Genomic DNA, 14,395 nt, shown 5'->3' with positions numbered 1-14,395 from the left:
TTAAAGCACTGCTCCCAGTGCCTCTTTAGGGCACTGACCTTATATCCACTGCCAGCAGACTCATCCCGGGGTCCCCGTTCACCTTGTCAATTTCAGTTCCCCTGCTCCAGCAGACAACTTCAACCATTCACATCCTTGAAGTCCCATGTTTGGATGCCACTAGTTGGGTGTCCTTGGAGTGCCTGTTCTGAGTTGCCATTTGTAACCTGCTCCGACGTAGGTGGACTGAACAAAGGGGGACGAACGCGGGAATAAAGACAAAAGACAAAAGAGTATATTTGTAAGAAGGGATCAGGGGGCACCTTGCCTCTAGTGGACAAGGGCCCTGAGCTTTACACAGCCCTCCATATTTATTAGGCAGAAGAGATAGTGAGAAGGTGGGGTGGAAGAAGGGGTCAGCTGCTGAGTCCAGAGTAGGGTTTGCAAGACTGCATTCTCCAGATGTTGCAGTAGATAACCTTGGTGCCAGGGAGTGATTGCCTCCAGCAAACCTTCTGTCGGCGGGAGCAGTCGTGAGATTGCTCACATCCTGCATTCATGATAAACAGTTTGCTGTTTGATCATTTGAACGCGGGAGGCTGAGGTTGCAGTGAGCCAAAATCGCACCATTGCACTCCAGCCTGGGCAACAGAGCAAGACTCTATCTCAAAAAAAAAAAAAAATAAATAAAATAAAATAAAAAACCCAGATGTTATTCGATTTTAATTTTTAATCCATTCTAACAGTTTTGAGGCATTTATATTTAATGTAATTAACTGGAATCCATGTTCTGTTTTTACTTAGCATAAATTCTTAATGTAATGTAATTTTCTTAGTACATTTTATTTTAAAACAGCTATCTAAATGCATTGTATTTGCTCTTTTTGCTCTCTGTTTTTGATTCTTTTCTTTTGGATGATTTTCTTACTATTATTTTTCCCCCTTTTGTTGGTTTGGAAATTATATACTTTAAAACAATTACTAGGTTTTTTTTCTTTTTTGTTGTTGTTGTTGTTTTTGTGTGTGTGTGAAAGAGAGTTTCGTTCTTTTTGCCCTGGCTGGAGTGCAATGGCACGGTCTTGTCTCATGCAACCTCCGTCTCCCGGGTTCAAGTGATTCTCCTGCCTCAGCTTCCGGAATGACTGTATTTTTAGTAGAGATGGGGTTTCACCATGTTGGCCAGGCTGGTCTCAAACTCCTGATGTCAGGTAATCCGCCCGCCTTGGCATCCCAAAGTGCTGAGATTACAGGCTTGAGCCACTGTGCCTGGACTTACTAGTTTTAATTGTAACACTAGAGATTACATGTAGTGTGCAACCTTTGTCATATTCTTCTGCTAATTAGGACTTTTCCATTCTACAGAAACCTTAGAGCACGTCAACTTCATTTATCACCTAATTTATCCAGTAAATTATTGTGTATTTTAGCTATTTATGTATTTAAAACCTAAAATATCGTCACTACTGTTTTTATGCCAATGCTTATGATTTGTCCAGTGCATTGGCTTTCAAACTGAAGTACATGTCCTCACAGGGTGTATGTACAAAGACTGTTGAAGAGGTGTGTGAACACACATGATTTAAATGAAAACAGACCAGCTCCTCTCCTTGCTGACTGTCTCTTTTCTAAAACTAATCTGCCTGAGAGTTCAGCAGCTCCTGAGGCGTGCTGCTATGGTGGGTCTCATTTCCTGCATGCCTTCACAGTCCTTTCACAGAAACATCACAGAGGAAAGGCATACTTCCACCCCAATAAGCATCCTCGACATTATTGGCCAGAGGGATAAAATCTTCTAGGGCTCCAAATAAAGGTATAGTTAACTATATTGGGGGCATTGTTTTAAGATGAGTGCCGAGAAGCAGTGACAGTATCTGGGCCCAGAGAAAATGTACCACTTACATTGAATTTGTTCTTCAGCCCACAGGTTCTGACTCCTCAGGAGAAAAAGCATCACCCGAAGAGGGAGGAAGTGGATTTGGGTATCACCATTTCTAGGGGCACACTTGATTGAAGACTGAGACTTCTGAAGAGAAGTCCAGAAGATACAAAGACAGACCATCCCAGATGAATGCTGTTTTCCAAGAACAGAAGAAAATGATCCAGGCCCAGGTAACTGACTTATGGTTTATTTTATTTAATTAATTTATTTTTTTTTTTGAGATGGAGACTCGCTCTGTCGCCTGGGCTGGAGTGCAGTGGCTGGATCTCAGCTCACTGCAAGCTCTGCCTCCCGGGTTTACGCTGCCTCAGCCTCCGGAGTAGCTGGGACTACAGGCGCCCGCCTAGTTTTTTTTTGTATATTTTTAGTAGAGACGGGGTTTCACCATGTTAGCCAGGATGGTCTCGATCTCCTGACCTCGTGATCCGCCTGTCTCAGCCTCCCAAAGTGCTGGGATTACAGGCTTGAGCCACCGCGCCTGGCCTGGTTTATTTTATTCTTTCCTTTGTTGCATAATAGATTTGTAGAAGCCTATACACATCTATCTCACTAATATAAAAAGCATAAATTTCAAAAAGCAGGATCTGGAGATAAATGAGCTTAGTTTTAAACTCAATATCATGCAAAATAGTAGGATAAGGAAGATAATGTTCATAGCATTAACACTGAATTATGAATTTTGTGACATCATGCATGGCTGGAAGATCCTGTGGGTTATTTTAGCTGTCAGCTTGCATCTAATATCTCTGACAGCCAATATCACAAGAAAATCATGATTTACATGGTATGTCCTGGTTTTGAATATAAAACAGATTACTTCCCGGGGGGATGCCATTATTTCATGGCACTTTGGTCTCAGGAAATTTCTTCAGTGGTTCTTCCTAGAGATGATGTGGCAGATGGTGTCCAGAATAGCAGCTTTCTCATAAATGCAGATGCAGGTTTCCTGTGGCTATTTCTTGAAGGATTCCTTATGTACTACTATGGAATATGAAGGGGGCCAGCCCCTCCACACCTGTGGGTGTTTCTCATCAGGTGGGACGAGAGACTGAGAAAAGAAATAAGACACAGAGACAAAGTATAGAGAAAGAAAAGTGGGCCCAGGGAACCGGTACTCAGCATATGGAGGACCCACGCCGGCAATAGTCTCTGAGATCCCTCAGTATTTATTGATCACTATCTCTACTATCTCAATGAGGGGGATGTGGCAAGACTACAGGGTAATGCTGGGGAGAGGGTCAGCAGGAAAACATGTGAGCAAAGGTTTTTGTGTCATAAATAAGTTTAAGGAAAGGTGCTGTGCCTTGATGTGCACATAGGCCAGACTTATGTTTGACTTTATACAAACATCTCAGTGCAGTAAAGAGCAGTATTGCCACCAGCATGTCTCATCTCCAGCCAGCCATAAGGTGGTTTTCTCCTATCTCAGTAAACAGAATGTACGATCGGGTTTTACACTGAGACATTCCATTCCCAGGGACGAGCAGGAGACAGATGCCTTCCTCTGATCCCAATTGCAAACAGGCCTTCCTCTTTCACTCATCCTCCTCAGCACAGACCCTTTACGGGTGTCGGGCTGAAGGACGGTCAGGTCTTTCCCTTCCCACAAGGCCATATCTCAGGCTGTCTCAGGAGTTTGAGACCAGCCTGAGCAATCTAGTGAGACCCTGTCTCTGTTCAATAAAATTGAAGAAAAGAAAGAAAGAAAAAGTTACCTTTTCGTATATTTTCTTCCTAATCCCCTTCTGTAAATGGTTGGTAATATTTACTTCCTGTCACTGTATCTGTGTGTGGATCTATGTCTATATATGTATTAACAAAAGCATGAGTATATATGAATCTACCTGTAGACATAAACATATATATCTATTATGATATATATATTTTTTTTACATGATAGAATCATATTTCAAAGAACATACCAGCCAACTTGAAGGGACTCTTCCTTGGCCTCAGATGCTATACTTTGAGCATCCAAAGACCAATGATTGCAAATGATGGAAGAACATTCATTGTATAAAATTCCATCAGTTTATAGTGATACTTGAAAAAAAAATGCATTTGTTACCATTGGGGGTTAGGAGAGAATCGAGTATTTAATTTGAAAAATGATAAAAGATCATAAACATGTTTTGTGTGTGTGTGTGTGGGGGGGCGGGCAGGGTTGCGTTGACTATGTTTTTTTTATTTTTTACTTTTCTGCTTTTTTTCTTTCTTCCTTTCTTCTTTTCCTCCTCCATCTTCCTTCTTCCTTCCTCCTCCTTTTCCTCCTCCTCCTCCTCCTCTTCTTCTTCTTCTTCTTTTTTTTTTTTTTTTTTAATATAGATAGGGTCTTATTGTGTTGCCCAGGCTGCTCTTGAACTCCTGGGCTCAAGCAATCCTCCTGCCTTGGCCTCCCAAAGTGCTGGGATTACAGGCATAAGCCATTGCACCTGGCCCTCTTGGTAATTTTTTATTACTGACCCTCATTCTGCTTCTTGGCTGTTAATTCCCACTTGCTTTTGCTGTATTTAGAGTTGAGTTCAGTCACCCTCTACCACTGCAAAATACCATTACATTTGTCTATATGCCTATCATAATGGCCCTGAATAAAGTCTTCCTTACTGTACTTTAACAATTATCATTGAATAATTGTTTTAAACACGTATAGCTTAATTAAGGAAGTGAGATTCCAACGCCTTTGCCATATTCTTCTGAATAGAGGTAAGTCACTAGGCCAGTCCATGCTTAAGGAGAGGGTGTAGAGCACCCAATTCTGTCCCTGTTTGGGCGCCACTGGTAACCTGCATGGACCTAGGGGGACGGAACAAAGGGTGGCAAACACAGGAATAAAAGACAAGAGATAAAAGAGTATATTTGGAAGAAGAGGTCGGGGGTACCTTGCCTCTAGTGGACAAGGACTCTGAGCTTTACACAGCCCTCCGTATTTTTAGGCAAAAGAGATAGTTGAGTGGGGTGCAGTGGAAGAAGGGGTCAGCTGCTCAGTCCAGAGTAGACTCACAAGACTGCATTCTCTAGATGTTGCAGTAGATAACCTCAGCGCCAGGGTGTGATTGCCTCCAGAAAACCTTCTGTCTGTAGGAGCAATCATGAGTTTGCTCACATCCTGCATTCATGATAAACAGTTTGCTGTTTGATCATGTAGCCTCCAGTGGAATGCTGAGTTGGTCACGTCCCACAGGCCTTTGGCTCTCTGCAAGTAGGAGTTACATAAAGGTGTGAACACTGGGAGGGTGGAGTTCATTGAGCCATCTGCCTGCCATAGATCTGTCATATAGTAAGTTATTTTTGAGTGTGGATTGAGGTAGGACTGTCACTTTACTTTTTACCAAATAGATAGATATCTCACATAAATAATTTAGAATGGGTAAACCAACCAGGATTAAGTACTTATATCATCTATCAAGTGTGTTCACTGGCCTCTATAATAAAATGAGTGTAGAGTATACCTTCTGCTGTTCCCTGGGTCTTCAGTGACTCAATTTTCCACCCAGCAGTATTCTTTAAAGGCATCCTGAGACAGGAGATTGACAATTCATTGATAAGCAGTCTTAATTGTCACTATTACAGGGCTGTAGGTCCCTTGCCAGCCATGCCTTTGAGTCCCAAATGGTCTTCAGGGTTGGGCTGTGTTGTTCAAGAGCTTAGGACCTTAACACTTATTGTTCCGATATTTATTGGCTATAATAATTTCTCTGGAGCAGTCAGCTGTCAGAAAATTTTGTCTCCTTTGTAGGTAACTTGTCTTTGGTCTCTGGATGCTTTTATAGTCTCCTCTTTGTATCTGGTGTAATTTAGTTTCAATCTGTTGTGTCTACATGTAGACTTCTTAGTTGTTGGATTTCTTGAGTTTGAAGTTTGGAGTGTTTAATCAGTTCTGAAAAATTTTCGGTGTTACATCTTTGGATATTGTTTCTCCATTACTTGATTTTCTCCTTCTTGAAAAATTATCAAAGTCAAGGAGAAAGTCATAGGGAACCCTCAATTTATAATTAGTCCATCAGAAAAATAGGAGGCCTGGATTTGTGATATATTGTTGGCCCTCCATATCCATGACTTCCACATCCATGGATTCAACCAACTGAGGATTGAAAATATATATTTTTTAAAGCATCTGAACTGAGCACACACAGACTTTTTCTTGTCATGATTCCCTAAACAATACAGTATAACAACTGTTAACATAGCATTTACATTGTATTAGATATTATAAGTAATCTAAAGATAATTTAAAGTATATGGGGTTGGGCGTGGTGGCTCACTCCTGTAACTCCAGCACTTTGGGAGGCTGAGGTGGGTGGATCGTCTGAGGTCAGGAGTTTGAGACCAGCCTTGCCAACATAGTGAAATCCCGTCTCTACTAAAAATACAAAAAATTAGCTGGGTGTGGTGGCGGGCGCCTGTAATCCTAGCTACTCGGGAGGCTGAGGCAGGAGAATCGCTTGAACCTGGGAGGCAGAGGTTGCAGTGAGCTGAGATCATACCATTGCACTCCAACCTGGGCAACAGGAGCAAAACTCCATCTCAAAACAAAAAACAAAAAGTAGCCAGGTGTAGTGGCACAGCCTGTAGTCCCAGCTACTTGGGAGACTGAGGCAGAAGAATTGCCTGCTCCCGGGAGGCGGAGGTTGTAGTGAGCTGAGATTATGCCACTGCACCCCAGCCTGGGAGAGAGAGTGAGTCTCTGTTTGAAAAAAAAAAAAAGTACGTAGGAGGATGTGCGTGGGTCACATGCAAATCTGCAAGTACTCTTTCATTTTATTTTATTTTATTAGAGACAGAGTCTTTTTCTGTTGCTCAGGCTGAAGTTCTGTAGCATGATCATACTCACTGTAGTCTCTAACTCCTGGGCTCAAATGAGCCTCCTGCCTCAGCCTCCCAAGTAGCTGGGACCACAGGCACTCACCACTGCACCCAGCTAATTTTTAAATTTTTTGTACCGACGGGGTCTCATGTTGCCCAGGCTGGTCTTGAACTCCTGGGCTCAGGTGACCCTCCTGCCTTGGCCTCCCAAAGTGCTGGGATTACAGGTGTGATCTACTGTGCCTGACCAATACTGTGCCATTTTATATCAGACACTTGAGCATCCTCAGGAGGTCCTGGAACCCATACCCTACAGACACTAAAGGACGACTGTATATATGTCTTTTGTCTGCATCTATGTAAACAAATATATGTACATGTATTCATATATATTTACATATATAAAATGTGTAAATATGTTGTTTTTAGGTTAGCAAGATTTAACTTCCACACTTTATAGAAACTTCCAATTGGAATGAAGGGGTGGCCTGCCCTTCCACACCTGTGGGCATTTCTCATCAGGTGGGAGGAGAGACTGAGAAAAGAAATAAGACACAGAGACAAAGTATAGAGAAAGAAAAGTGGGCCCAGGGGACTGGTGCTCAGCATACAGAGGACCCGCGCCTGGCCCTGGTCTCTAAGTTCCCTCAGTATTTGTTGATCAGTATTTGTTGATCACTATCTCTACCATCTCGGAGATGGGGATGTGGCAGGACAATAGGGTAATAGTGGGGAGAGGGTCAGCAGGAAAACATGTGAGCAAAGATCTCTGTGTCAAACTTATTTATAAGTTTAAGGAAAGGTGCTGTGCCTTGATGTGCACGTAGTCCAGATTTATGTTTGACTTTACACAAACATCTCAGTGCAGCAAAGAGCAGCATTGTCGCCAGCATGTCTCACCTCCAGCCCTAAGGCAGTTTTCTCCTATCTCAGTAAATAGAACACACAATTGGGTTTTACACCAAGACATTCCATTGCCCAGCAACGAGCAGAAGACAGATGCCTTCCTCTTATCTCAATTGCAAACAGGCCTTCCTCTTTCACTCATCCTCCTCAGCCCAGACCCTTTATGGATGTTGGGCTGGGGGACGGTCAGGTCTTTCCCTTCCCAGGAGACCATATCTCAGGCTATCACATGGGGAGAAACCTTGGACAATACCTGGCTTTCCTGGACAGAGGTCCCTGCGGCCTTCCACAGTGTATTGTGTCCCTGGGTACTTGAGATTAGAGAATGGCGATGACTTTTACCAAGCATACTGCCTTCAAGCACTTTTTTAACAAAGCACATCCTGCACAGCCCTAAATCCATTAAACTCTGAGTCAACACAGCACATGTCTCTGCGAGCACAGGGTTGGGGCTAGTGTTATAGATTGACAGCATCTCAAGGCAGAAGAATTTCTCTTAGTACAGAACAAAATGGAGTTCCTTATGTCTACTTCTTTCTACATAGACACAGTAACAGTCTAATCTCTCTTTCTTTTCCCCACATGGGTGAATGGAGGATAATTGAATATACAATGACATAATATTATATTAGGACTTTACTTCTTCCACAATGTATTTTTTTTTTTAAAAAAACAACTATTTGGTATAAACACACAGCCTGTAGAGTGGAAATGAGCAGAAAAACTTTAGCATTTCTTCCATATCATCAAAAAGACATCACTTTATTAAACAGGACTGTTATTACAGGAATCCGTAACACTGGAGGATGTGGCTGTGGACTTCACCTGGGAGGAGTGGCAGCTTCTGGGCCCTGCTCAGAAGGACCTGTACCGGGACGTGATGTTGGAGAACTACAGCAACCTGGTGGCAGTGGGTAAGGACAGCTGCCCTGTGTCACTCAGAGGGTGCCCAGTCAGTGGCCTTCCTTTCTCAGATGCTTACCTCTTTGGAGTGCCTGCAGTACTCTGAAGTGTTAGATTCTCAGATCCTTCTCTTGCTCCCACACACGATGGTGTAATCTACCCTCTTGTGAGAGAAAAACCTTGATGTTACAGATATGAAACTGAACTTTCATAGTTTCAGATATAAAACTAAACTTTCCATATTTTAAGAAACTCAAGTTTCCTGAAGTGTAGCGTTCTTCCTCTTGACATTGCCAGCCCAATTTGATATGTCTAAGTCCTCTATCCTTTCCCATGAACAGGGTATCAAGCCAGCAAACCGGATGTATTCTTCAAGTTGGAACAAGGAGAACCACCGTGGACAACAGAAGATGGAATCCACAGTGGAGCCTGTTCAGGTGAGAGAACCTACAAGGCAGAAGGCTGTGGAAGTCACATTCTAAGTCGGTCAGAGAAGGCAACACAGCTGTGAAGGGGGTTTGAGGATATGTAAACAGTTCCTCTACTCATCTCTCTCCCAGTGTGAGACCTGTTTTTCTTTGTAGGAATTTAGAGTTTAAAAAAAAATCCCTTTATCTCTTCAGAGATCTGATTCTTTATTTTATCTACATATTTTTTGTTTGCCTGCATAATTTTCTTCTTCCTCGGGTTTCAAGTATTTCCCTTCTTCATGTCCTTCCACCTCTCTTGTTATGAAATTCCACCTTCCAGGCCTCTCTCCAAAGAGGAAACTTCTAGAACTCCCGCCCCTTCATGCCCCTTGACTAATGCTGACCTCCCCTCCTAACACCTCCGCTGTGTTGGATGTGACAGTGGCTTCCTCAGGGTAAACTGGGCTTTCACTGTGCGTTGGCTTCCTTGGCTTCTCTTTTTCCTTATTCTTAGGTTCTCCAAAGGCCCCGTTTTCCATTTTCTCATCTGTGCCCTTCACTCTTCAAAGTTTCCTTCATTCTAGTAAGTTAAGCGCCTTCCATTCCCTGGAGGAGAGTCCCAAACTGACATCTCCCGGTTGTTACCTAACACAGATTTTAGTTCTGTGTTTATTTGATGGCAATTCTCCCCTGAGTTCCTAGTAACTGCAAAGAACTAGAATCATCTTTCCTCCAAGAAAACCCCTGTTAAGTTTGTATTCTCGTTTGTTCCTGTACATCCTGAATCTTGGCCATCCAGGCATTACCTGTCCGAAGAGCTCTCTTCTTTAAAGGTATCTGCTAGTCATGATGAATCTCTAAGTAAAAAAGTCATTTTTTAAAACATCCTACATTCCCAAGGCCAGCTTAAACCAGGTCATAACTCCTGCCCTACTTCCATTTGATTCCTTTCTGTGTTTAATAATTTGCTTTTGTTTTTTTCCCCGTCATATTCTGATGCCACTAAGTCCCAGTAAACCATGTTACCCGTCAAAGTTCTCGTTTCAGTGATCTCTGTGATACAATACCATCCTGCTCACAAAGAGATTTCCATCTTCTTTCCTAAACCCTCCCCGGTGTGTTCCACACATATGATTACTTCCCTGACTCATTCCCTTAAAAATTACTTATTATTTATTTATTTATTTATTTTTTGAGACAGAGTCTCACTGTGTGCCCAGGCTGGAGTGCAATGGTGTGATCTTGGCTCATAGCAACCTCCGCCTCCTGGGTTCAAACGATTCTCATGCCTATCCCCAACACTAGCACCATACCTGGTACATGGTGATCATTCAGTAAGAGGATGTGGAATGGATGGATCTGTTTTTTGGATGAAATGGCCCTCCAACCTCTGGTCTGCTGGTCACAGTGAATTGCTTGTATTTTTAAGGTCTTTGTTTTGCAAGGCACATTTAGAATGCAGCCAAATCTGTCTTTATTCATTATTAGTGATCTAACCTTGTTTTTATGCTAACTGCTTTCACCTTTTACTTTGTCTATACTATTATTTTTTGCCAATGTGCAAGGAACATTAAACATGTAGTTTTATTTACACTCAGGTCATACTGTTATTACTAAAGAGACACCTCACATCAAGGCATTAAAAAAAAATACTTTGGGGCCGGGTGCAGCAGCTCATACCTGTAATCCCAGCACTTTGGGAGACCAAAGCGGGCAGATCACCTGAGGTCGGGAATTTGAGATCAACTTGGCTAACATGGTGAAACCCCGTCTCTACTAAATATACAAAATTAGCTGGGCGTGGTGGCACATGCCTATAATCCCAGCCACATGGAAGGCTGAGGCAGAGAATCGCTTCCAAGGTTACGGTGAGCTGGGATTGTGGCACTACACTCCAGCCTGGGCAACAGAGTGAGACTCCATCTCCGCCCTGCCCCCCGCAAAAAAAAAAAAAACTACTTAGGCTGTGAGCCGGGATTGTGCCACTGCACTCCAGCCTGGGCGACAGAGTGAGACTCCATCTCCCCCGCAAAAAAAACAAAACAAAACAAGTTTGGTCATGAGCCGGAATTGTGCCACTGCACTCCAGCATGGGCAACAGAGTGAGACTCCATCTCCCCGACTCAAAAAAAAAAAAAAAATACTTTGTCCGGGTACAATGGCTCACGTGAGGTCAGGAGTTTGAGACCAGCCTGGCCAACATGGTGAAACCCCGTCTGTACTAAAACTACAAAAATTAGCTGGGTGTGGTAGCAGGCACCTGTAATCCCAGCTACTTGGGAGGCTAAGGCAGAACAGTCGCTTGAACCCGGGAAGTGGAAGTTGCAGTGAGCTGAGATTGCAGCATTGCACTCCAGTCTGGGCAACAGAGTGAAACTCCATCTAAAACAAAAAAACAAAAGAAAACCAAAAAAAAAAAAAAACAGAACAGACTTTTACCTCAAATCAAAATGATGGAAATCTTTGTTCTTTTCTTTCTAGAAATCTGGAAAGTTGATGATCATGTGCTGAAGCGCTTGCATAGTGAAACCCTAGTGAACAGAAGGAAACAATGTCATGAACATGATGCATTTGAAAATACCGTTCATTGCAGCAAAAGTCAGTTTCTGTTAGGGCAAAATCATGATATATTTGACTTACATGGAAAAAGTTTGAAATCAAATTTAACTTTAGTTAATAAGAGCAAAGGCTATGAAATAAAGAACTCTTGTGAGTTTACTGGAAATGGGGACTCCTTTCTTCATGCTAACCATGAACGACTTCATACTGCAATTAAATTCCCTGCAAGTCAAAAACTCATCAGCACTAAGTCCCAATTCATCAATCCCAAGCATCAGAAAACACGAAAATTGGAGAAGCATCATGTATGCAGTGAATGTGGGAAAGCCTTCATCAAGAAGTCTTGGCTAACTGATCACCAGGTAATGCATACAGGAGAGAAACCCCACAGATGTAGTCTGTGTGAGAAAGCCTTCTCCAGAAAGTTCATGCTCACTGAACATCAGCGAACTCATACGGGAGAAAAACCTTATGAATGCCCTGAATGTGGCAAAGCCTTTCTCAAGAAATCACGGCTCAACATACATCAGAAAACACATACCGGAGAGAAACCCTATATATGCAGTGAATGTGGAAAAGGCTTCATCCAGAAAGGAAATCTCATTGTACACCAGCGAATTCATACAGGTGAGAAACCTTATATATGCAGTGAATGTGGAAAAGGCTTCATTCAGAAGACTTGCCTCATAGCTCATCAGAGATTTCACACGGGAAAGACGCCCTTTGTGTGCAGTGAATGTGGAAAATCCTGTTCTCAGAAGTCAGGTCTCATTAAACATCAAAGAATTCACACAGGAGAGAAACCCTTTGAATGTAGTGAATGTGGGAAAGCCTTTAGCACAAAGCAAAAGCTCATTGTCCATCAAAGGACTCATACAGGAGAGAGACCCTATGGCTGCAACGAGTGTGGGAAAGCATTTGCTTATATGTCGTGCCTGGTTAAGCATAAGAGAATACACACGAGGGAGAAACAAGATGCAGTCAAGGTGGAAAATCCTCCTGCAGAGAGGCACAGCATATTACACACCAGTGATGTCATGCAGGAGAAAAACTCCGCTAACGGGGTGACTACACAAGTGTCTTCTGTGACCCCTCAGACATCACTAAACATCAGCGGCCTCCTTGCAAACAGGAACATAGTCCTTGTGGGACAGCCAGTGGTCAGATGTGCAGCCTCAGGAGATGATAGAGGATTTGCACAGGACAGAAACCTTGTGAATGCGGTGAATGTGGTTGTGCCTTCCGTGATCAATTATGTCTTATTTTATGTTACAGAAAACCCATAGGAAGAGAACTCAGATCTATGTGGAAAAAGGGTGGAGCAAAAATTTGTAGTTCATTATGTGGCTGAAAAGCATACACTGAGAGAAAATGTATAAGGCAGAGAAAGCCTGATAAACTCATCCTATTTAAATGTATGCTGTGATGCACAGGCAAAATCTGATGTTAGCCTAAACACATACACAGCAGTTGCTCTATTGTGTCAAATAAATGAGTAAAGGAAGCCCAAGTACTTTGAAGTAGAAGAAATGAAGTACTGTGAATTTTTAAAAGAGATGAAAGAATTGGTATCGGGGGTGTTGCAGTGACTGAAAAACCCCATAAGGGGTGGTTGGTGGGAAAGGGCTAGTACTGGAATGGTGGGATGTGGGACGCATTTGTGTCAGTTCAGTTTCCTTAGACCAGTGTGAAGGATTAATTGAAAACCAGGACCATAAACTTTCAGAACTTTATATTTTGCAGAGGGATCTGCTGTTAATGGTACTTAAGCACCTGAGTACAAAAATCAGGTTTGGTTTGGTTTTGTTTTTTATGCCCAGGTCTCATCTCTCCAAAAGATTACAAATTCCCTGCTAATTTTTGTGGCTACTTAAATTTTAGAATTAAAGAAACTGAACACAAAATTTAAAAATTCAGTTCCCTCACTGCTCAAGAGCTGTACGTGAATAGCTGCTACCAAACTGGACAGCAGAGTGAACAGAACTTTGAGACAATGGGGACTCTCTGTCATCATTTCCAGCATCCCAGAAAGTTGTGCTGAAGAGGCTGCTTTGCATGATTTAATATTTCCCAACACATAGAAAATCAAAAACTATATTGATTTGGAGAGAGAATGATTTGGAAAGAGAAGAGTATTTTGTCATTGAAGGGAATGACAGTTGTAAAGAATGGAATTGTCACCCACAACTTTTGTGTGATTAGAGAGACTTAGTCAAATATAAAAGGGGCAGAGCAGAAAAGGAAAAGGACCCTTAGAATAAGTAGAACACAAAGGAGGAGGAAAATCTTAGTCTCTGAGAATGGATGAGACTGTAACAGATGGGGGGAGGTGGGTTTCTTTTGGGATGTCTTAGAGATGACCCTTTTATTTGTCCGTAAGACCTATCCCTTGCTAAAGTTACCGTTTCAAAGATCCTGGCTTCTCTGTGACCTGCTGAACTGAGATGTGATTTTTTTTTTTTTTTTTTTTTGAGATCATGATTTATCTTCATCGTTCTCCCTTTTCTGGGAGTGGATCTCTTGGCCTTCTTTATCCGGTTTTTTAACCTTCATCCCATATGGATACACTGTCCAAGTTACAGTAAGTGCTGCGCATAGGAAAAGAAATGAAAATTTGCCTTGTTGTGGCTAGCTCAGAATTCAACAGAAATCCTGGGTTACTCGGTAACTTTTGTTTTGTTTTTGTGTTTTTTTTGAGATGGAGCCTTGCTCTGTCGCCCAGGATGGAATGCAGTGGCACGATCTCAGCTCACTACAACCGTCGCTTCCCAGTGGGGTGTGTTGTCCCTGAAAACCCTGAGGAACAAAGGGCTGAATTGGGAATGCCCCAGTTTGTTGTGGGGCCTGAAGTTGGCCCCTCTTCTCCTTTCCCAACAACAGTTGCCCATTTTTATCA

At 42.5% G+C, this 14,395-nt stretch overlaps 1 protein-coding gene across 4 annotated transcripts in view; it reads left to right on the top strand.

Annotated features, from left to right (window-relative positions):
- The window catches only part of ZNF350 (zinc finger protein 350), a 39,622-nt gene extending 26,593 nt beyond the window's left edge, over nt 1–13,029 (top strand). For all 4 annotated transcript variants that reach the window (XM_045379675.2, XM_074024468.1, XM_074024469.1 and 1 more), the window contains 4 exons: nt 1,897–2,088; nt 8,415–8,541; nt 8,872–8,967; nt 11,422–13,029. In XM_045379675.2, the coding sequence (XP_045235610.2) occupies nt 2,044–2,088; nt 8,415–8,541; nt 8,872–8,967; nt 11,422–12,785 (1,632 nt within the window). In that variant the 5' untranslated portion in view covers nt 1,897–2,043 and the 3' untranslated portion in view covers nt 12,786–13,029. The remainder of the gene's footprint in view (nt 1–1,896; nt 2,089–8,414; nt 8,542–8,871; nt 8,968–11,421) is intronic.
- Nucleotides 13,030–14,395: the final 1,366 nt, after the last annotated feature.

This window comes from Macaca fascicularis, chromosome 19, assembly GCF_037993035.2.
Source record: "Macaca fascicularis isolate 582-1 chromosome 19, T2T-MFA8v1.1".
Lineage (NCBI taxonomy): Eukaryota > Metazoa > Chordata > Mammalia > Primates > Cercopithecidae > Macaca > Macaca fascicularis.
The sequence above is the reverse complement of the archived record's forward strand: the minus strand, read 5'-3'. Positions and strand labels throughout refer to the sequence as shown.